This window comes from Trematomus bernacchii, unplaced genomic scaffold, assembly GCF_902827165.1.
Source record: "Trematomus bernacchii unplaced genomic scaffold, fTreBer1.1, whole genome shotgun sequence".
Taxonomy (NCBI): domain Eukaryota; kingdom Metazoa; phylum Chordata; class Actinopteri; order Perciformes; family Nototheniidae; genus Trematomus; species Trematomus bernacchii.
The window spans coordinates 1,741,560-1,765,780 of record NW_022987560.1 but is presented as its reverse complement, the minus strand read 5'-3'; the positions used below and the strand labels follow the sequence as shown (position 1 = coordinate 1,765,780).

At 40.3% G+C, this 24,221-nt stretch overlaps 2 protein-coding genes across 3 annotated transcripts in view; one reads left to right on the top strand and one right to left on the bottom strand.

Moving 5' to 3' along the window:
* LOC117477342 (zinc finger protein 239-like) overlaps positions 1-6,649 on the bottom strand; it is a 42,494-nt gene extending 35,845 nt beyond the window's left edge. For both annotated transcript variants that reach the window (XM_034124026.1, XM_034124025.1), the window contains exons 1-2: positions 6,380-6,649; positions 2,058-2,123 (exon numbers count right to left, since the gene is read on the bottom strand). In XM_034124026.1, coding sequence (XP_033979917.1) covers positions 2,058-2,090 — 33 coding nt within the window. In that variant the 5' untranslated portion in view covers positions 2,091-2,123; positions 6,380-6,649. The remainder of the gene's footprint in view (positions 1-2,057; positions 2,124-6,379) is intronic.
* The window catches only part of LOC117477332 (zinc finger protein 208-like), a 416,861-nt gene that overhangs the window by 91,456 nt on the left and 301,184 nt on the right, over positions 1-24,221 (top strand).

Genomic DNA, 24,221 nt, shown 5'->3' with positions numbered 1-24,221 from the left:
GAAGATTCCACTAGGTGGACAACATTGCCTTGTCCTTAGTGGAAATAATTAATATAATTAAGATGAGTATATTGCCAAAATGTTTATATATTTTTCAATCAATCCCACTAGCACCTCCTCCTCCATTTTCTCTAAAATAAGAAAGCTACTTTCTAAATGTATTTGGAATAACAGGAAGCCGAGACTTAGACTCTCTCTGTTGTATTTACCTTACGATAGGGGAGGGTTACAACTACCACATTTTCAGTGGTACTACTGGGCGGCACAATTGAGGGCTACAATGTTTTGGTTTTCAAGAGGAGTTGATTTGCCATGGATACGAGTTGAGTTGTTGTCTTCAAAGGGTTTGATGCTGGATATCTTTCTATACTCTGCTCCTTCTAAAAATCTAAGGAAAAAAACTATTAATCCCTTTGTGAAAAATAAAATGTTTGTCTGGCATGAAGCACATAAATATATAGGCGACTCCCCAATGTTGTCTTGTTTCTCACCTATTTGGGGCATTTTTACCCGGGCTGAAGAATGACATGGGCTTCCAAACATGATTAAGTAAGGGTATTGTAAGGCTACTGGATTCATATGAGGACGGCAACCTAATGTCGTTTGACAAGCTGAAAACAAAGTATGACGTGCCACAGAAACACTTTTTTAAGTACCTGCAAGTTAGGAGTTTTATATTGGCAAACTTAAAGTGGACCTATCATGCTATATTTGAATAATATATTCTAGGGCCATACCTATATAAACATGTCTGTGAATTTTTTTTTTCAAAATACCAAACAGATCATGCATTTTAGCCATGCCTCATTTCGCTCTATTTGCACTTTTTTAGCCCTGTTTTTGCAAGGGCTGATTCTGTGAGAACAGCACCATCTACAGGCCTGGCATATGTACTACAGCGTCTCCAGCGCTTTCGAACGGCAATGGCCGTGGCTGTCTCCTCCTGATAGGTGGAGAGTTGCCCATATAGGCGGAGCTCCTCGTTTCTGACGTCAGAGATATTTCAAATCTGTATCAGATCCGTTGCAGCCCCGTTTTTAGAGATTTGGGTATGGAGGAAAAGAGAGAGGGTTGTGTTTTCTGACACTTGGTGAGTTCCCTGACACACCGGGGACACATATTCATGTATAAAAGACGTACAAAAGTGCATTTTGCATGATAGGTCCCCTTTAAACAACTTGTTGCAACAACCTCCTACGTCCACAGTAGAGATACTGTCTATACAAAACTGTATCAGCAAAGGACTGGTTACTCAATTGTATAACATAATGGTTGCAAACCATAAAGACAACTCAGAAAGTAAAAGACGTATTAAAGGATATTTCAGAGGATGATTGGGGTACATCTGTTTGCTATCCTGGCTCCAAAATGGTGGAATGAGCTCCCCATTGACATCAGGAGAGCAGAAAGCTTACACATCTTCCGGCGCAGACTAAAAACTCATCTCTTTCGACTCCACTTCGAGCGATAGAATTACTAACAAAGCACTTATATACTAATAAAAGGACTGGCTTATCTAAAGCTAGTCGAGTAGCACTTGAAATGTTTTGGCTCTATGAAACCTGATGTACTTATATGATTCTGTTTTCTTCAAGTTTGTATCTTCTTGAGCAGAGAGAGGGGCTGTGGATTATTGTTATTGATTAATGCATCAGTGTTTCTTAGGGTCACCAACACTAAACTCACAACTTAAAATGAAAGTGTTTAGTTTATTTAATAAAAGAGCACATGTTCAATCTGAAAAGTGAGAGTAGATATAGATTAGTTGCAATTTGGTGCTATATATATATATTTTTTAAACACCTTGAATTTCAGGGGGGGCGCGGGGCTCCGTTGGCGGGGCGCAGCGCCCATCCAAGACAATGGTAGGGGAAACACTGTAATGTAATGAGTACTTTTAATCTATAAATAAATGTTTAAAAGAATAAGAAATACAGCAACGTTCTAATCTATATCCAACCATATTGTGCATTAATATTGTATTTTCTAAACAGGTTGTGATCTTTCATTTGGGGATAACAGTGTTAGGAATATATTGTGATGAGGTGCACACTGACCTGAGCTCCAGGGGTCTTTTTGTTCTCCTCCATGCTGCTCTCAGAGCTCCTTCTCCGGCTGTGTCTCTGAAATAATCACAAAACAAGATAAATCAATACAACTGACAGACACAACAAAACAAATCTACAGCTACTTCCTAGGTTAATAGCAGAGGCGAGAAGTAACTAAGTACATTTACTCAAGTACTGTACTTGAGTACTATTTAGAGGTACTTGTACTTTACTATTGAAAAGGAATCTAACTTCGATAAAACCAACGTTAATATCTAGGTCGTCTCCGATACCGAGCTCTGATGCCGAAAAGGCTCCGGAAAACGGCCGTCCTACCTTTAGGACTAAACCCCCAGAATCTAAGTGCAAGATTACCGTAATCTGTTTAGGGGGACAGCTAACAGTAGGGCATGTACCGAATACCATTTTTCGAGCTCCGGATGCTCATATTTCAGCATCAATCAAAACCACAACCACAGTAACCAATATGAAACTACAGTTTAACCTTAGCAGGGTTTAAACAATTTCAAGTCCAAATCATCAACTACTGTCAGCCTTTTCCAAGGAAGGGTGTTCTTAGCTTACTCTAAGACCAAGCAGATACCTTCAGAGACTACCAGAGAGACCAGGAATTGGGTCGAAATGTACAAACCTGTTTTATTAGGTTTTTAACAAATATAGAGGATTTACAAGATCCAAAAAATAACAAAAGTTTTACAAGAGCCGCGTTCACACCAAGTACTTTGCCGTACTTAGTGCCGGCCGGAAGTCCTCGGAGTTGGGGAAGGCTTCAGTAGAAGCTGCTGGGACTCCCAGCAGCTTCTACTGAAGCCTTCCGAGTAAATCGCCAGAACGCCGACACCTCCTCATCTCCACCGCTCCCATGTTTTATTTTGTGTTGCCATAAGTTAGTCTCTCTGCGTTTGTGCACTGGGCGAATGTTAATGCTAATAATGCTAATGCGAGGATAATAAAATGGCAGCTCTACAAAACATTTCAGAGTTTTACGGGGCGTGGTTTGCAATTCGCCCAGCCAATCAGAACTGGGGCGCTTTTTTCCCCCAGGAAAGTACCATCTCTCAGCAGGCACTAAAAATAGGGGTAAAAGTTCCCGATTATTAAGTGCTCTTTTTGGTGTGAACGCGACATAAGGGGTACTAACGGAACTAAACGCGAAAAGTACGGGGAAAAGTACTTCGGTGTGAACGCGGCTAAGGTCAAAGTACAAAAGCAACAGGTTCCCAAGTGAACCCCAAAGAGCCCTAAAAGAGCCCAAGCCCAGAGCACAAGACCCAAAATCAAGCCTCAATAAAGTCCCCCCAAGCTCCCCCTTTTCATCCAGCCTTTCATTCAGAATTTAATTCAGAATTTCCTAGCAAAATAAAAAAAATGATATTAAACTAATCTTTCAACATAGTTTAATACAAAAATAAATATGAGGACAAAGCTCTACAAATAACAACAACAAAGATAATAATAAAACAATTAAAATGTTGTATTCAGCCCTGATTAAAACAGCGGGCCCAAATCCTGGATGGGCGGGACCAGCCCCATGGGGCCCGCCCATGACGCCGGGTCTGTGCATACAGTATGTGACACTGTGAGTGTTGCACGGCCAGATACGGCTCAAGAAGCTGACTCAGATAAGGAAATATATGATACATTATGATGTGATATATGAATGATAATGGGACACATCAACGTCTGCACTCACAGTGCCGCGGACTGTACATAATGTTACTTTAATCCGGTTACTTGTGTTATGGCAGATATTTAAGTAAGCTTTCTTAACACTAATGTTATAATAGTCAGATTGCTCTGAAGATGGGAGGGGATATTCTATTAATTTTCACGTTCACACAGTCGGTGATTTTTGCCGGCCGTCTTTCCTGCAACGGCAGTTTTTCTGTATTTCCTTTCTCCTGTAATATGACTTGATCGCTTTAAACTCTGCACACTGAGCTCTGATTGGTCAGCAGGCGGTGCTTTCACTGAGTTGATCTCTTAGCCGGCAACCTAACCTGCTCCGGACCAGGCTAGCCGCTCAGCATAAGTTACCATGGAGATCTAACCCGCTAAGAAGAGAACCAGCGTCGTAGGACCGGAAACCCAGAGTTTACCCTGAAGTTAGCTAGCTAAGCGAAAATCCGGCTTCGTCGTACAGGCCTCAGGTGGTTTCCCCTTTTCTATCTTTGAGTGAGAAGGAGGTCACACAGGTTTTATCCAGGAAAAAAGCCACATAGCTGCACCTGCAAGGTGAATACAGCTGGTAAAAGAAAAAGTGTTTGAATGCGTACATTAACAGGTTTATGATATCACTGCCCCGTCTAAGACACGAGTGGATCTGACTTTAATTACATTTGACTCGAGTGTTTCGTCAACGTGTTGCTTAAAATAATACTTCTGCATACAGTATGTGACACTGAGTGTTAGGGCTGTGCGATTATGGCAAAAATCGTAATCACGATTATTTGGGTCAATAATTGATATCACGATTATTAAATAGGATTATTCATTGACTTTGAAAAAATCCATTTATTGAACTTTAAAACAAATACAAATAATAATTTGAACAGTATCTGTTTAACTGTTGATTACCCTGAACGTATAATTCAACTGAAAAACCAATACAAAAATAAATGATACATTTAAATAAATAATATCAAAATAAATACCAATAAACAAGATCAACAAATATTTTGGAGCGCACTTCCCCAAGCTACTAAACATATATAAATATGATAAATACAAATAAATGAGACCAACATTAAATTAGATCAAATATGTTGCAGTGCACTGTCACAACCTAGCAAAGCAAAATAATTGTTTTTTTCGATTATGTTGTTTTCGTAATTGTGGCAGGCAAAAATCGTAATTGCGATTAAAATAGGATTAATTGCACAGCCCTACTGAGTGTTGCACGGCCAGATACGGCTCAAGAAGCCGACTCAAATAAGGAGATATATGATACATTATGATATGATGTGATAATGGGACACATCAACGTCTGCACTCACAGTGCCGCGGACTGTACATAATGTTACTTTAATCCGGTTACTTGTGTTATGGCAGATATTTAAGTAAGCTTTCTTAACACTAATGTTATAATAGTCAGATTGCTCTGAAGATGGGAGGTGATATTCTATTAATTTTCACGTTCACACAGTCTGTGATTTTTGCCGGCCGTCTTTCCTGCAACGGCAGTTTTTCTGTATTTCCTTTCTCCTGTAATATGACTTGATCGCTTTAAACTCCGCACACTGAGCTTTGATTGGTCAGCAGGCGGTGCTTTCACTGAGTTTATCTCTTAGCCGGCAACCTAACCAGCTGCGGACCAGGCTAGCCGCTCAGCATAAGTTACCATGGAGATCTAGCCCGCTAAAAAGAGAACCAGCGTCGTAGGACCGGAAACCCCGAGTTTTCCCTGAAGTTAGCCCGCTAAGCGAAAATCCGGCTTCGTCGTACAGGTGGTTTCCCCTTTTCTATCTTTGAGTGAGAAGGAGGTCACATAGGTTCAATTCTTACTTAATCTTGGTTAAAATTAAACAAATGAAGACTATAGTAATGATATTCAATTTTAAGAAAAGGGAATATGAACATTTTTATGAAAGCAAAACACATTTTCAATGTCATGTTTAGAATTAAGATTTATTTTAACTTAAATTTAAAATGTGCACATTTAATTTATTAACAGAAACAAACGTAACAAAAGTGTCTCTATTGTCTCTAAGATGTTTTGCTCCTGGATGTTGGACCTAAAATCATCAAGTCTGTACACAGTTCGCTCTCATCCTGTGTGCATTGTTCTCCTCAATCGTTGTAACCGTTGTCAAGGTGTCAAAAACCACAACGCCTTCCTAGAATTGTGGTTGGAACTTTTATGCTTTGCTTGCACCTTCTAAAATTCATAATGTGCATAGGTCAAGAGTTCAGGATGTTCTGTCTAGTTTCACATGTCTGGTAAGACATTATTGAGACATACATCCTTTCCATCAAACCAAATTATAGCCAATTTAGCATTTGTTATCAATGGTAAGCTTAATAGGTAGGTAGGTGAGGTAAAAGTGAGGTCTGTCACGGCCACTTGAACAGCAGGTCTGTCAACACTATTTCCATTTAATGCTACTTTTACTCCACTACAATTCAGAGGTAAATAGTGTACTTTTACTCCACTATGTATTGCAAACCTTTAGTTACTTCACAGATTTGGATCAATGATGTGAAATATAATCAACTCTTAAATCAGACTTTAGTTCCACCTGGAGTAAATTCAAAAGCTACCCTGCAGTACACAAAGTCATTAAAACTAGACACACACGGATGGATGTTACCTCTCTCTCTCGTCTTCGTCCTGGTTCTTCAGTCTTTCTTCTCCTTGATACAACACTGCCGTTAAACACGCTAATTTCCCTTTACTTGTGTTTACCGATCAGCAACGTGGTATAAAAAGCTACGAACAAAGAACGGGAGGCAACAAAAACACGGTTTAACGGATAAATCACCCTCCAAGGATAAACTAAGTCTTTGTATGTGTTTTAAAAGTCTCTTAAACACATTACATTAGGTATAAAATCTGCGTCAACGTCTGTTAGCAATCTCTAGCTTCTGAGGACCGGAAGCTAGAAACGCACCGCCGCAATGCATCATGGGAGTTTAGTTTTTCTTTAAAAAATAAATTCACTGCCTCCCTGTGGTGGAAAACGGTATTAAATAAAATATGAATTACAACAATAATAATATATATATATATAAATATGGGACTGGTATGGCAGATTTTAAACGTTGGAAACATGTTTTTGTTTGTGATCATACATTTGTTTTCCATTATATAGGTTTTGATATAATGATTGATCATTAAAGTGTTCTCAAAGCTGGTAAAGGTGCAGCTAGTTTTAATGACTTTGTATACTGTAGGGTAGCTTGTGAATTTACTCCAGGTGGAACTGAAGTCTGATTGATTATATTTATGGAAGTAGAAGTACTCAGGTCTCGTCCCTTAGTTAAAGTACAATTTCTCAGATATTTTACTTCAGTAAACGTAGAAGTACTCAGATCTTGTACTTGAGTAAAAGTAGAAGTATTCAGATATTGTACTTCAGTAAAAATGTAAAAATGCATCTTTGATTGTAAACTGTCGGGAAGGTGGGGGCTCTCCATCTCCAGGTGCCGTGTTTGCTCCCAGCTGGGAAAACGGAATGGGGTGGTTGTGTTTCAGGTGCAGTTTAAGGTTGGTCGTATCGCTAGCTTTTGTTGCTATACCTTTTTAAAAGAAATGCGACATCCCGGCGGCTCATTCAAGTCCGTAGGTTTGCCTCGTTCATTTGGCTTAAATCCAAAATATTCCAACACCGGATATGTAGAATTAGGTTTCGCAACCAATTCCATTTAACTTAAAATTCCCCTCGAGTAAGTCATACGTTGGCTCCTACTTGTCTCTATATTATTCATTTTGCTGCTACACTGCTGCACATTGGAGTGTCCAGGGGACTAATTTATAACGCCTTGCGTAGGATTGACGTGAGAAGGTTGCTTACGTAGTACAAAGCAAAAAAATAGGTACAGACATTTTCCGATTCACAAAACATTGCCTACCGGCACTTCCTACGCCTGTTTCCCTTTATAAATCACAATCGACTCGAAATGCGGCGCAGCTTTTGCAGGCTTCACGTAACGCCCATATTTGCCTATAAATAGTCAAAGAAATATGGGCTCAGAACAGTCTCATAATACACACATGCACACAGAAGGATTCACACTTGTATTTCATGATCGGCAAAAGGATCCACACTTGTGTTTTTCAATGCACACACAAATGTGTTCCGTTTCATATACATGTAAATAAAATCCAAATACAGAAAAAAGTTTTACATATGTATTTTTGATCCTCACATATTTGTTTTCCGTTTAAATCCTCTGCACCTACAAACACAAACCGCTTTCTGCGCATGGATCGCTGTGCATTCGTGTGTGGGTTTTTTGAGACTCCCTTGACGGTGACCAGATTCGTACTTGTAATTTTTTCTATCTATAGCCAATCAGATGTCTCCTCAATTCTAAGCCAATCACATGAGCGCGCCCCCACGAGGGTAGATTTCTTGCGTTCATGACGTAGCGCTTCATGTACGCATTTTGCGCTGTCCGGAGCTGACAGGTCCATGGAGCCTGCCTGCAGGCGCTAATCTCAGGACACCTCCACTCTCAGTACATTGCCACTTTCCGAGCAGGAAATGCACGCAAATACAAGCCTTTATATTATTAAGGTACAGTGCCACTTTCCGAACCATTAATGAATGCTTGTGTACACAAAAACGGCAGGCAAAACCGTTTTAAATGTGTGTTTCCTGTATGGCGAATACAGCTGCTTTATTTATGTCTGTATGAAGTTGTTGTGAGTGTGGAGGGAGCAGCTACAGGTTAGCTTAGCCTAATCGATCAGTGCACTACGAAGCCAGTGCTAGACAGTGAACTGTCAACGGGGGGAGCCCCGCCGGTCATTATCGGCCGATATTCACTCTTAATAGTTTGATCGGTGCTCTCTATAAAGGCCGATCAGGAGAGCTGGATCTGATCCATATGGACATAAACGCGAGTGAAGTTTTAGCGAGCTGCATGAGAAACTGACGGGCTGTCAGGAGAGAGGGAGGGAGAGAGGAAAAGAGATGATCCTTACTCCCGTGTTATTAGCCATATCCGGTCATAGTCCGGTAATTACCTGCTAACGGAAACTTTGCTACACAATTCTTCTTCTTCTTCTTCTTCTTCTTATTGAAACATGACCGTTAAGTTCCAAATTTGTCCGGTAAAATAAATTCTGTCAGCGGAAACCCTGCTCCACAGCACAAAATGCGTATATGAAGTGTCATGAACGCAATAAATCATAACCTCGTGGGGACGCGCTCATGTGATTGGCTTAGAATGAAGGAGACATCTGATTGGCTATAGATAGAAAAAATTACAAGTACGAATCTCGTCACCGTCAGGGGAGTCTCAAAAAACCCACACACGAATGCACAGCAATCCATGCACAGAAAGCGGGTTGTGTTTGTAGGTGCAGGGGATTTAAACGGAAAATAAATATGTGAGGATCAAAAATACATATGTAAAACCTTTTTCTGTATTTGGATTTTATTTACATGTATATGAAACAGAACACATTTGTGTGTGCATTGAAAAACACAAGTTTGAACCCGTTAATACAAGTGTGAATCCTTTTGCGGATCATGAAATACAAGTGTGAATCCTTCTGTGTGCATGTGTGTATTATGAGACTGTTCTGAGCCCATAAAGAAACGCCCATTCATTCATTCATTGTGACTGACTGCATGAAGAAGATCGCAGGAAATTACGACCGAACAGCTAAAAAAGACATCTCACACCGTGTCAGATTTTGGTTATTTTGGGGAGGTCGAGATAAATCACATTGTTTGGTGGATGCAGTTTGAACCAGAGTAGCAGCATGGAGGTCGGATCGTCACCAAAATAAATAAATAAGTGGTCCGAAAAAAGTTAATGACAAAGAAAATACACATAACCTTCCTCAGGCAGTGTGTTTGTGCCGGGGACAGGAGACACCCCCTTGATGAGAAACTGTAAGAAATGATCGGGGAATCCCTCCGGAGTGGAGTCATGACGACTGGATCTGAATTATTTTGTTGTATTTGGTGGTTTGTGTTCCAGCTATCGATCAGCAACTATATATCCATAATCCACCAGTTAAAGGAAATACAACTAATGTGTTGTGTTATATTAGCTGTACAATTTACCACATATGGTGTTCTTAGTTTCCATACCTCCTGTGTTTTACGAGCGACTTATCAAATAGAGCGACTTCAAAATATAATTGATTGCCAGCCTCCCTTGTCCCTGGCTGGCTTGCTAGCTCGTTGGTAACGTAACTGATTTCTTCTAATGTGCCTGCATCTGGCGCTGAGTTGCCATATTGCTTTGGTGAGCTCTTTTTGTTCGTGAACCACTTCCTGATATCCATTGTTGCAGATAAATATAAATGATAATAGCCAAACTAACCTAGCAAGAGTAAACTGACAGGCTGCTGTGCCGCATCTCACTCAAAAACCCACACACGACTCAACCCAGCGAAAAAACAGTCTCACGCGCAGCCTTTCATTCAGAATTTCCTAGCAAAATAAAAAAATGATATTAAACTAATCTTTCAACATAGTTTAATACAAAAATAAATATTAGGACAAAGCTCTACAAATAACAACAACAAACATAATAATAAAACAATTAAAATGTTGTATTCAGCCCTGATTAAAACAGCGGGCCCAAATCCTGGATGGGCGGGCCCAGCCCCATGGGGCCCGCCCATGACGCCGGGTCTGTGCATACAGTATGTGACACTGTGAGTGTTGCATGGCCAGATACGGCTCAAGAAGCTGACTCAGATAAGGAAATATATGATACATTATGATGTGATATATGAATGATAATGGGACACATCGACGTCTGCACTCACAGTGCAGCGGACTGTACATAATGTTACTTTAATCCGGTTACTTGTGTTATGGCAGATATTTAAGTAAGCTTTCTTAACACTAATGTTATAATAGTCAGATTGCTCTGAAGATGGGAGGGGATATTCTATTAATTTTCACGTTCACACAGTTGGTGATTTTTGCCGGCCGTCTTTCCTGCAACGGCAGTTTTTCTGTATTTCCTTTCTCCTGTAATATGACTTGATCGCTTTAAACTCCGCACACGGAGCTCTGATTGGTCAGCAGGCGGTGCTTTCACTGAGTTTATCTCTTAGCCTGCAACCTAACCAGCTCCGGACCAGGCTAGCCGCTCAGCATAAGTTACCATGGAGATCTAGCCCGCTAAAAAGAGAACCAGCGTCGTAGGACCGGAAACCCCGAGTTTTCCCTGAAGTTAGCTAGCTAAGCGAAAATCCGGCTTCGTCGTACAGGCCTCAGGTGGTTTCCCCTTTTCTATCTTTGAGTGAGAAGGAGGTCACCTAGGTTAAATTCTTACTTAATCTTGGTTAAAATTAAACAAATGAAGACTATAGTAATGATATGCAATTTTAAGAAAAGGGAATAGGCCTATGAACATTTTTATGAAAGCAAAACACATTTTCAATGTCATGTTTAGAATTAAGATTTATTTTAACTTCAATTTAAAATGTGCACATTTAATTTATTAACAGAAACAAACGTAACAAAAGTGTCTCTATTGTCTCTAAGATGTTTTGCTCCTGGATGTTGGACCTAAAATCATCAAGTCTGTACACAGTTCACTCTCATCCCGTGTGCATTGTTGTCCTCAATCGTTGTAACCGTTGTCAAGGTGTCAAAAACCACAACGCCTTCCTAGAATTGTGGTTGGAACTTTTATGCTTTGCTTGCACCTTCTAAAATTCATAATGTGCATAGGTCAAGAGTTCAGGATGTTCTGTCTAGTTTCACATGTCTGGTAAGACATTATTGAGACATACATCCTTTCCATCAAACCAAATTATAGCCAATTTAGCATTTGTTATCAATGGTAAGCTTAATAGGTAGGTAGGTGAGGTAAAAGTGAGGTCTGTCACGGCCACTTGAACAGCAGGTCTGTCAACACTATTTCCTTTTAATGCTACTTTTACTCCACTACAATTCAGAGGTAAATAGTGTACTTTTACTCCACTATGTATTGCAAACCTTTAGTTACTTCACAGATTTGGATCAATGATGTGAAATATAATCAACTCTTAAATCAGACTTTAGTTCCACCTGGAGTAAATTCACAAGCTACCCTGCAGTACACAAAGTCATTAAAACTAGACACACACGGATGGATGTTACCTCTCTCTCTCTCGTCTTCGTCCTGGTTCTTCAGTCTTTCTTCTCCTTGATACAACACTGCCGTTAAACACACTAATTTCCCTTTACTTATGTTTACCGATCAGCAACGTGGTATAAAAAGCTACGAACAAAGAACGGGAGGCAACAAAAACACGGTTTAACGGATAAATCACCCTCCAAGGATAAACTAACTCGTTGTATGTGTTTTAAAAGTCTCTTAAACACATTACATTCGGTATAAAATCTGCGTCAACGTCTGTTAGCAATCTCTAGCTTCTGAGGACCGGAAGCTAGAAACGGACCGCCGCAAGGCATCATGGGAGTTTAGTTTTTCTTTAAAAAATAAATTCACTGCCTCCCTGTGGTGGAAAACGGTATTAAATAAAATATGAATTACAACAGTAATAATAATATATATATAAATATGGGACTGGTATGGCGGATTTTAAATATTGGAAACATGTTTTTGTTTGTGATCATACATTTGTTTTCCACTATATAGGTTTTGATATAATGATTGATCATGGAAGTGTTATCAAAGCTGGTAAAGGTGCAGCTAGTTTTAATAGCCGCGTTCACACCGGAGTACTTTTCACCATACTTTTCGCGTTTAGTTCCGTTAGTACCCCTTATGTCGCGTTCACACCAAGCGGCAAACTCTGGGGAAGAGCCGGGACGCCAATACGGAAGTGCCACAAACTGCAGTTCATATATTGGCCGATAGGCGATGACTGCAGAAAGGAGCAATTTCCATAGACCCCCATGTTAAAATGCCCAATTTCACAGCAGAAAAAAAACGTTTCTAGCCCTGGCTGCAATACATTTTATTATGTATATAGTTAGATTCCACCTTCATGATTATGAATCTGTGAGTGAATTGTTTTCTAACATGACCCTTTTATTTATATTAGGTCTTAAAGTTTTTGCATAAATTAGGGCGTGGTCACATTGAGTGACAGCTCTGTCAAGTGACTGCTGCTGTTAGCTTTTTGTCTCTCTGCTAGCTGCTCCGTCTCCGTGAAGCTACAGGGACTCTGCCTGCTCAGTTCATCCAGGGAACACAATTTGACCCCGGCCGTGTTTGTTTGTTCTTCATGCTTATATATCGGACTATTGTGACTCGCTCTGCGGTTAAAACAGACGGTGCATGAATGCCGTTTTGCGGTAAGTGAAATTCGAGTACTTATGTGTTTATGATTTTAATCAGCTACGTAATGAATGTTAAGGCTTGGGTTAGCGTGTAAGCGAGTGGTAGCTACATCGGTGCTAACGATGCTAATCGTAGCCTCCAAGTTAACTTAAAACCATAGACCGTATATATAAAGGTTAAAACGAAATAGACAAGTGTTAAAGCTCCCATGTCATGCTTTTCCGGTTATTACCCGTCCCCTTGTGTGTTATGAAGGTTTGTATGCATGTAAACGGTGTGCAGAGTCAAAACCCTCAAAGTACACCCTGTAGCGAGTAAAACTCTAACACAGAAAATACCTCCCCAAAACGCCTCGTTGGAGATACGTCACTGCCCATTTGAGTCTTCCATTTAGTTCCGGGTACGGCCTGATGTCATGCGATACCCGGAACGAAATGGACCAATCCCGAAGAGCTATGGCCACACCCAGCGGCGCTGGCCGCACCCTCTGCCAGCCTAACATTTACTGTTGGAAGCTCTGGTTCAGTTCACAATCGATCCAGTCATGCCACTGCCAAGGACCTGTTTCCTGAAATGTGAGGAGAAATCTGAGCTGTTTGTCCTACCGACGGAAGAACCACGACGAAGTCAGTGGTTGAAATGTCTTTTTAACACTGTTCCTTCAGAGGTTCGAAGAACCGGCATTTCACAGACGAAAGCTTCCAAAACATTGCCCAGTTTGAGGCCGGATATGCACAGCTTGTTTGGACCATTTGGAGCAGGGGAAGATTCGGGTACACAACCTGTAAGTTTGCATTGTTATTTGTGTATTTATCAAACAAGACTGTTTAAATGTATAAACTGTGTCGGACTGCTAAGCTATTGACACAGTGCTAACTGTGCTAACGTTTCCATATATCAACTCTAATATCAGCAGATGGCCTTGCATACAGTACATGTATCTCATAGAAGGAGAATGTCTGCATTCACACACGAAATACTCATAGACAGTATACTCCGGGTGATTTGCCGTACGGTCAGTCGCGAAACGTAATTACATTATAGCTGGCATAGGGTGTATGCTACCGAGCTAACCAACGGAGCTACATGGGTTTGCTCTGGAAAACACGTTCTTGCTAGCCTAATATGAATAACTAGCTTTTGTTCATAGTGGTTTTATTACACTAAACAAGCCCAGCTCATACAGTATACTCCGGGTGATTTGCCGTGCATTGTGACAGTACATGTACATACTGCATGTATAGCTAACGAGGCTAGCTATACATGCTAGCGCAAAAACAATGTATTCATGACCGTTACAATGTATGACCGAACGTAGCAGACTACCCGTCTAAGATTGCAATTATAAACACGTTATTGCTAGCCTAATATGAACCACTAGCTTTTGTTCATAGTAGTTTTATTACTCTACATTATAGTTGCCGTTCCTCCGAGCTAACGTTAGCTACCAAGGTAAACAAAGCTAGGTTAGCATATTAGCTGGCAAGCTGTTCATTAGATTGATTAGATAGATCCACACTCCTACCACAACTACTACTAACGAATCTAAAACAACTAAGTTTCTCTAATATTTTGTGATTTGCATTTGACTTCGTCCAGCCAGATCCTGCCGGACAATACATGACTGGGACCGGACTACCACACTGAGGCCTAAAAAGCCCCGGCTGCGATAGGCAAGATGCCAACAACGGGGAGTAATTGACGATATACCGTGTATAATATTTACGTTCATTTTGTACATTTCTAAAAATAAAGTTTAATGGAAATACTTAGTAGGCCTATCCTTTCTTCCCTGAATTATTTGCTCCTATAACATATCATTCATATATAGCAAACCATGATTTGATTTCTCATCAAACAGTAGTAGGTTATAACAGGTAAAAATAACTTACTCTTTGTTATGACCGGCTCGTAGGCCACAACGGAAAGACAAGGAGACATACACGAATTTACAAAACCACGGCACATTTATTGTGGTAAATGCAGAGATATGTGGTCGAGGGGAGAGGATCGCTGAGCCGCTTTGGAGAGAGAGAGAGGGGCCCGTGTGACTCCGGGCAGCTGGCTAGCACCTCGGCTCCGGCCAGGTGTCCGTGATCACGCTGATTAGCCTCTTCAGCTCCACCCCATCGTAAGACAAAGGCCCTGGGGCCGTCACACTCTTCTATAACAACAGTTGTAGGTACAGTTTGGTTAGTTAGCGTATAAAATATACGGCTGTACTGACGCCATGATAAGACTGATGTTCCGCTGAGAGCAGCCGGGGAAAGCACTGTTAGACATGGGCGGAGCCTCTCTGGTGGTTGACTAATCAGAACAGAGTGGCCAAGCTGACCAATCGGAGCACACTAGGCTCACAGGGAGGGGGGGGCAAGAGCTCCAACGAGTCGTTTAGTGGAGAGAGTGAATACTGCTGAATACACATGCTTGACAGAGATGCTGTATGCGAAACCAATGTGAGTTTGGAAAATTGCACAGTATAAATCTATTTTAGTATACCTCAACAATGTAATTATGATCAGTGGAAATGGCCATGACATGGGCCCTTTAAGCGTTAAGTGGGATAATACTGGAGAACAAAAGGCTTCTGTTTGAGGTTGATAAAATAAGGTCATCCTTGTAACTTAGAGAGATATTTTATTATGTAGGTAGGAACTGTATGCATGCTAAGGTTAATTTAAATTGGCTATGCTCGAGTATGTAGACAAGCTAACGTCGAAGTAGTGTATGTGAAATCAACCTCACAATAAGATGTGTGTATATTACAATTATTAATGTCATATTTCAAGATGATTACTTAGATATTACAATATGGTTGGTTGAGCTGGAGTTCATTATTGAGCTTACACGTTAACATCACAGTCATCTGAAGAACTAACCCAAACGTTGTTGTTTTTATTAATTGCATTACCAAATTGTTATCAAATAAACAGTAAGCATTGGTAACACAACTTCCAAAGTTACAGTAAAATAAAAAGGACCCTGACTCGGGCAATACACAATCCAACATGTTCAACAGAAGATAATCAGTTATATTGTTTGTACACATGGTTCTTCACATATATATCTGTTTGTTTAAAGTGTGCAGGTGATGCAGACAGGCTGGACCAGAGAGTGAGAGACAGAACTGGACTCCTCACAGCAGTGAACTTCAGCACAGGTACAAATACTCTTTTTTCATACTGTACAAAGAATCAAGAAAGATATTGGTTTAAATAAATGAAGTATTGACTTTAATACACTGATATACATTCCATTAAACAATACTAAATACTAGATCACCTCCACATCAGTGAAGTTGAGGGTTTTTTCCATGCAAAGGGTTACATTTAGATGTTAACAAGCAATATGACTGTCAGCTTTCTAATTTAATGTATTGAAGGCAAAGATATTTAACGCATAGTGAGAACTGCTATTTATCTCTCAATATTGTCTGTAAAAACGTGGTAAAAGTTATTCTTTCAGTGAGACAACAGAGCAAGCTTCTACAGTTGCACTAAGTTTTGATAACAGTTAAATATTATTTTGATAATAAAATACATTTCAATGTTGATGAATTTCATACTGTTCATTCATAATCTGATTGTCTTTGTAGCTCACTGTTGAAATAAAAAAAAAACATTACAATTACAAAATAATTATATCTACAGCCCCTAAAAACACAAACACACCTCTTTCATAAATAACACACTTGTTCTGCAATAATATGTTTTATGTTTCCTGTAATTTTTGTTAGGAAAGGACATGCCTGAAAGACACAACTCAGCATCTCCTCCTTCTCTGAGGATCAAGAAGAACATCCAAGACGAAAATTAAAAGCTGATGTTATGAGATGTTAAGACCAGTACAGGACATTCACTAAGAAACTACTTTTATTGTGAAAACACAGTCAGCTGATCGGATGCACCTATTTCCACATCTACACTCCATCAGCTGATTATTTCTATTTGCCTCACTTTATGAGCTTCACAACATGTACCTTGTACCGCAGAGTCTGCAACGCAAATAAATGGGGCCAATCTTCAGTCGGATGTGAATGTGTAATCTAACATTTTCAGTAAGAATAATGGACAAAAGGAGTGCAAATACAAATTCAATTTATTGAAATGTGAACCAAAAGTTAATCAAACATGTTTTAAATAAAAAGCACATATGGACAGAAGGTGTAAACCTATTAAATGTATAAGTAAACACATTTAGTCAAATAAAGTGACAGACAAGGCCTGTGCAGTTGGTATCAGCTATGCATGGGCTCCTCCATCAGGCCTGGTCCTTCTCACAGAGGAAAGACCCTCAGTCCTCTCCAAACCAACAGACAGGACGTCCATCACACGGAGGTTTCTCCCTGAAGTCTCTGCAGCTCTCAGACACCACGCTGTCTCAATCCATCCACACTGAATATGAGGGGAAAAATGAAAATAATAAATGCTTTAGACAATAAGAAATATAAAAGTGAACCGTTGAGTTGCTCAGTTTTTTTAGATTGTCAATACTATTACTGTATAACTAATATCTCAGGTTAAGAGGCACCTTCAAATAAAGATTGGTCTTTAAATACATTTTGTCTTTTGAATTGTTTGTCTAAAGTCAAGGATCTAGAACTGGTACTTATAGTTTTAATGATACAGTCTGGTTATAATGCTGTTTTGGAGGAGGCCTCACAGGTAAGAGCACGAACTAGCTACCATCACATGCACCTTAGCTTAACTTAAATGTATTAAACGTATAATTAAGTGATGGCAAAATATAAATAACTAATGTCATGCAAACATATTAATATTTGCTTGATTCCAGTGTTGCATTTAGCACATTGCATACAAACGTTAAGGGATTTTAAGATTCTGAAGTATTATGCTAAAAACTCAACCTAGATTATTATTTATAGTTTTGCTGAATAGTCTCATGTCCGCTTACCTTAGAAACGTACAATGCGACGGCAGTGTGCAGATGGGGAGCATGTTAGCTTAGCTTGGTAGCTTGAGCTAGCTCTGTTACTTCCAGCTCGGAGGCAGCAGGTCCCGTCTCGGCTCCGCCTCTTTGCCCTTATTTGGAGCAGGCGGGAGTGGAACTCTGACGCCACTGTCGAGCCGTTAGTGGCCGACTCCGCCTACTAAGGGCTTCTCGGCAACTCTGCAGAATCCTATGGGTGACGTCACGGACCCTACGTCCATTTATATATACAGTCTATGGTTCACACCAAAAATCGTACTTAATCTCGGGAACTTTTACCCCCATTTTTAGTACCCGCTGAGAGATCGTACTTTCCTGTGGGTGAAAAGTGCCGCAGTGCTGATTGGCTGGGCGAATTGCAAACCACGCCCGTACAACTGTGAAAATGTTGTGTGGAGCAGCCATTGTTTTTCCTCGCTACAAACGGAGAGTAGTTTGTTTTTGAAAGCAGTTATGGCAAGCATCAAGAAATGATGAGGAGGTGTCGGCGCTTCTGGAGATCTACGCCGAGGACGCGACCCAGGGAATGCTACTGAAGCCAGTTCAGTAGCTTTCACTCGACCTGGGAATCGTGCACAGCCCCACGGCACACCGCCTAAAAATAAAGAAACTCAGGCAGGACTACAAACGGCGGATTCAGTGGCCAACGATGACGACCACGACGAAGGTAAAATCAACTACATGCACTGGGGTTTTAATCTGCACAATAATGGTCTCAGATGTGCTTTTATTTGCTCAGTAGATCAAGCTAGCCATGCTAGGCTGAATAGGCTAACACCGGCCCCGAGCTAGCTACATCTAGCTAGCTAGATATTCTCGGCCGCTATGAAAACGTTTTGTCTTGTGAATAACTGTGCAGTGTTTCTGTAATTTGCTTCACTAACTCATGGCACTAATCGTCTGTTTCAACTTGCCTCAACAACATTAAACAAAGTTCAAGCATACATGAAGCACTCTTCAAAAAGGAACAATCCTCCGTGTTTGAACCTCTTAAATCGCTGCATAGCCGATTTATTTGGACTGGATTATCCCAGAGAGGCTAAACATTCTTTATAACACAGTTTCAGATTTGTGTAACCTTAATTCTATTTGTGAAAATACAAAAAAAGAGAGATTTCAGTGCTTTTTCGCATCCTGGCCACATTAGACCAGGTCCTGATCTAAAACCACTATACCTAGACATATGGTGTTCTTAGTTTCCATACCTCCTGTGTTTTACGAGCGACTTATCAAGTCTTGGCAAACGGCATAAAACACGATTAAACGTGATAGTATATAAAACCATGCTCGTATCTACAACCTATAGAAATGCAAAACGGCGTCAGTTTAGACGTAATTCTGTCCTCCTGCTTACCGCATCATTTATGAGAAAACATTTCAAAACATTAACACAACATATTCGAGGTGGTTTTAAATAATATATCCGTATTTATTTATTTCTCCAAGTTATGTTTTTGTGTGCACTGAGGAGTCTCAAACAGGCGTTTGTTTAATCATTTTAAGATTGGCTTTAATCAATGTTTGAAAATGAATTCTTCATATATGATAAATGAGAGGTAACATTTTATTTATGGTATTATTTCCACATATTTCTCTCCGTTCTTCCTTCTGCCAATGGTGTCGCAGTTTCTCGTCTCTCCCGTTTGTGTGCTTAGTGCGTACGCATGGGTTAGAGTTTGCGTGGAGGACCGCACATTTTCCCATCAAGTTAGTATTTTATAAATCGCAAACATTGCGTAGAAACTGGCGTACGCCATTTTTTGAGCGTATATCCCTTTATAAATGAGGCCCCAGGTCCTGATCTAAAACCACTATACCTAGACTCATCAAATCTGGACTGGATTATCCCAGAGGGTCTAAACATTCTTTATAACAGTTTCAGATTTGTGAAACCTTAATTCTATTTGTGAAAATACAAAAAACACATTCCTAGTATGTTGTAAAACGACATGGCGACTAAACAGATCTTGTATCTTGCTTATTTTCCCCTCTTAGGAAAGCGGACACGGGATGCGAATTTCACCGTCCAGGCGTTGGAGGACCGGCGTGCCGTGGTGAAAGAGTCGATGCACGGGGATCAGATGGTGCTGTTAACCAAGGCCCAGGAAACGGAGGACAAGATGCTCACCAGTTCATTTTATATTATTGTTATTACTGTTATTATATAGTCTTGATACAACTGACACTTTATTTTATATTGATAATGTTAATTTATATGTACAACTTCTATTTTATTTAAATAAAAAATGTGAACTTCTATTTACTGTTAAACAGATCCTGTAGCTTGCTTATTTCTCCTGACACTTTATCTTTAGTGCCCGTAGCATCCTATACATCACATGTAAGTGATTATTCTGATACCATCATGTTTCATCGGTTATAAACTGGCAAAGCTTTATTTGTCATTTATTTATCATCAATGTTGCAACCTTGTGGGGGAATGGCAGGGGCACATACACAAATATGATAATTTATATCATTTTAAATATTATTTGACCTAAAACTAAATGTTTTTATGATTGTCCTCTGAGGAGGACATGGGGATTTGCAAACCTTTAATTCCTCCCCCCCCCCATTTTACACAACACAAAATGGAGTCCACTATGGGCCGAAACTAACATGTATGTTTCCATAGTGTTTATGGCAGACGGATGCAGTGGGTCTCAGGAAGATATATAATAAAAAATAACGGTGGGTTTGCTGCTGAGCCTATTTACTGTGCATACAACACACCTGGCACAGTTTATTGTTATTATATTGCCACACTGTACACTATTGTAATGTTGCCTGTCTTGACTGGAAAATAAAAGAGAAACAAAAGCACTGTACAAAAGATCAGCTTTATTGTCAAAATGTTTACAATTTACACGCTGTTCAGATGCCTCATAAAGCTGGGTCGCCGGTAAGGCAGTCCATTCGTCCCTGTACTCATTACTTTCACAAAGGTTATGTAATATGCAACATGCTGCCACCTGGATTTTGATCTTGTCCATCTTGCAGTCGTTTCTTTTCATCAAGCACCGCCACCTGCCCTTCAGTCTGCCAAAAGCGTTCTCCACCACCACTCGTGCTCGGCTTGTTTTGTTATTGTACGCAAGTTGCTCAGGCTGCATTAACTCAGTTACAAAGCTGTATAACATGAGCACAAACAGCACAACTTCAGTCGACTCCATCTCCATCATGTCTGAGGTCGGAAGGTAAACAACAGACGCCTAATGTACAGCGAGTGGGTGGGCGTCGCAGTATACGCGGGAAGTTTTTCTTCTTCTTCTCTTGTTTTGCAGCGGATTGCAAACAACTTTAAGGTGCATACCGCCACCTACTGTACTCGCCGTGAAGTGGTTTGTGGCCTGCCAGTAAAGCCAAAGCAGAAGAAGAAGAAGTAACGTCAGCGGCTCATTTGCGTAATCTTCCCTCAGGGAAAAGTACTCCGGTGTGAACACGATCTGTACTAAGTGCCCTGGGGTTAAAAGCGCCGGGGCTCTTAGTGCCGGAACTAAGTACAGGAAAGTACTTGGTGTGAACGCGGCTAATGACTTTGTATACTGTAGGGTAGCTTGTGAATTTACTCCAGGTGGAACTGAAGTCTGATTGATTATATTTATGAAAGTATAAGTACTCAGGTCTTGTCCCTTAGTTAAAGTAGAAGTACTCAGGTCTTGTCCCTTAGTTAAAGTACAATTTCTCAGATATTTTACTTCAGTAAACGTAGAAGTACTCAGATCTTGTACTTGAGTAAAAGTAGAAGTACTCAGATATTGTACTTCAGTAAAAATGTAAAAATGCATCTTTGATTGTAAACTGTCGGGATGGTGGGGGCTCTCCATCTCCAGCTGCCGTGTTTGCTCCCAGCTGGGAAAGCGGAATGGGGTGGTTGTGTTTCAGGTGCAGTTTAAGGTTGTTCGCAGGGCCGGCCCTAGACTTTTGGGGGCCCTAAGCAAGCTTTGGCTTGGGGGCCCCCCTCACTCTAGCACGTTCTCACTTCACACAACACGGAACCAACTTTTATCTTATGATGTTAGCATAAGCACACATATCTTTTTTTCCCGGGGGCATGTTCCCCCGGGAAGAATTTTTTTTAAATATTGAAGTTAAAAGCATCAATCTGGTGCACTTTGAGAGCAACATTAAGAGATCTATGGATACATCTCTCAACACCCATTTGAAACAGAACTGTAAACAGATTTTTCTTTATGGATATTTTACAAATCACTCCCCTTTTAAACTGTATTCTTGTTTTGTCATATAGTATTTCATAACTGTTTTTCATTTATTCTCTCTGGCTGTCCATCTCATAATGTTCACATAAAAACTAGCTGTCAATAGGAATATCATTCAGAAGAATTATAATTTCATGCAAAAATCTGTCACAAAAAGAGGTTGCACATTTAAATGCAGGTGTTGTTATGGCAACGTCAGTGGCCAAAGAGCCACATTTACTGCTGCAAATACGTTCAATCATGCTGTCGACACGTAAAGCAGTGGCAACTATGCCACCATTTCAGCTGACTTTTTCTCCGAAATATACTGTCACACAGTGGCGAGCCGTGAGCTTTAAACCTAGGCCCTCTGACCCCCACCCCTTCCCTCGAAAAAAAGAAGAAAAAAAGAGTTATTACGTCACAGCGTATACTTCAGCGGAATATCAAAACAACGGCCCAGGGTGCAAAACGCCTCAATGACAGCGACCCTCTACCACACAAAACAACACCTGTGAACCCAATTTGTGTTCTTTGACATTGAAAATGATATTGCATTGTGTTTGTTACTTTCGTTGCAGTTGTATGTCTTAAGTGTAATTTGGCATGCTTTTATTTTGAAGGCGAGTTCACGCTGTTGACAGGAAGTTGTTGTTGCTATGGAAACAAGAAAAGTTTCACAGCGGGTGGAACTTGTCATAAAGTCCGCGATAATAAAACCCACCCATTTAGAGGGAAGATATGATTGGTCAATTGTACTGTCATTTGACATTACTCTCTCGTTGAGTTACTATAGCGGGCCCTCTGTGAATCGCAGAGAGGGCCAGACGGGGTTCTTTCATGTAACCCTTCACATTCAACAGAGACTGAACAGGCAGATTCGAAGGATTTATTTCTTTGGAAATGTTATTTTATTGAATCAAGTTTTTTTTCGGTAAAACTAATGAAAAATATAACAAAAATAATATTAAAACAAATATATATTTTTAATGTTTTTAAATATTATTTTTTGGAATATCTTAGGCCCTCACAGAGGGCCTAGAGGGCCCTGACGGCTCGCCACTGCTGTCACATAACATCCATATATTTCAGTGCGAGGTTGATGCTTAGCTAAGCTAACTATGAAACACTTTAACTGACAGGACTCAGGATCAACTGTGTACTGTAAGGTAGCTTCTAGCTTTATGTCGAACAGTAAGTCAACATTTCCCAGAGAGCTTTCTTTGAAATCACCAGGTAACGCTAAAAAACATTACATTTAGATTGAATGACACAGTGTTTATTTAATATATCTGGCTAGCTATAGCTACTTGCTAACGGTTTAGCTTACCCCCGCGATTCAAAGTAACGTCAACGTAGCTGTAATTTCTCCTGGCTCAAGTGCTGGCTCTGGGGTTGTTGTGTGAACCACTACTTGAGAATTGTCGTCTTTTTTAAGAACAAATGTTCTTGTTCACACTCTGCCACTAGATGACCAGGGTCAAGACAAAAGAAACACAATCTCTTTTTCTTGGGTCCTGGAAGAGAAACAGAGTGAGCATGTGTGGCACGCCTGTTACAAGCTTTCCGGAAACCAACACGATGAGGAGAATCGCTCTGAGCCAAAACACCACTGTGCATTAACACCAGCTCATCCGCCATGGTGGCAGCCTGCTGCAAGGAGGTTATTTTTCGTTCATTTAAAACAACAACAGTATGTTCTGGGACACAGTTTTTAAACTCCTCCAGCACTATGAGATCACAAACTGAAGTTAAGTCGTCAGCCTTTGATGCCTTACACCATCCGTTGAATAGCTTTTTCTTCTCTATTGCAAAGTCTACAAAAGTTTGGCCAGGTGTTTTCTTTAGGCCACAAAAACGCTGTCTATAAGCCTCAGGCACAAGCTCATACACTTTGAGTATAGCGCATTTAACTTTTTCGTACACAATACAATCTTCAACAGGAAGAGAAGAGCAAACCATCTGAGCCTTACCAACTAACTTGCACTGTAACAGTATGGCCCACACATCTTTCGGCCATTGCAAAGCAGCAGCAATGCGCTCAAACACAACAAAGTATGACTCAACTTCA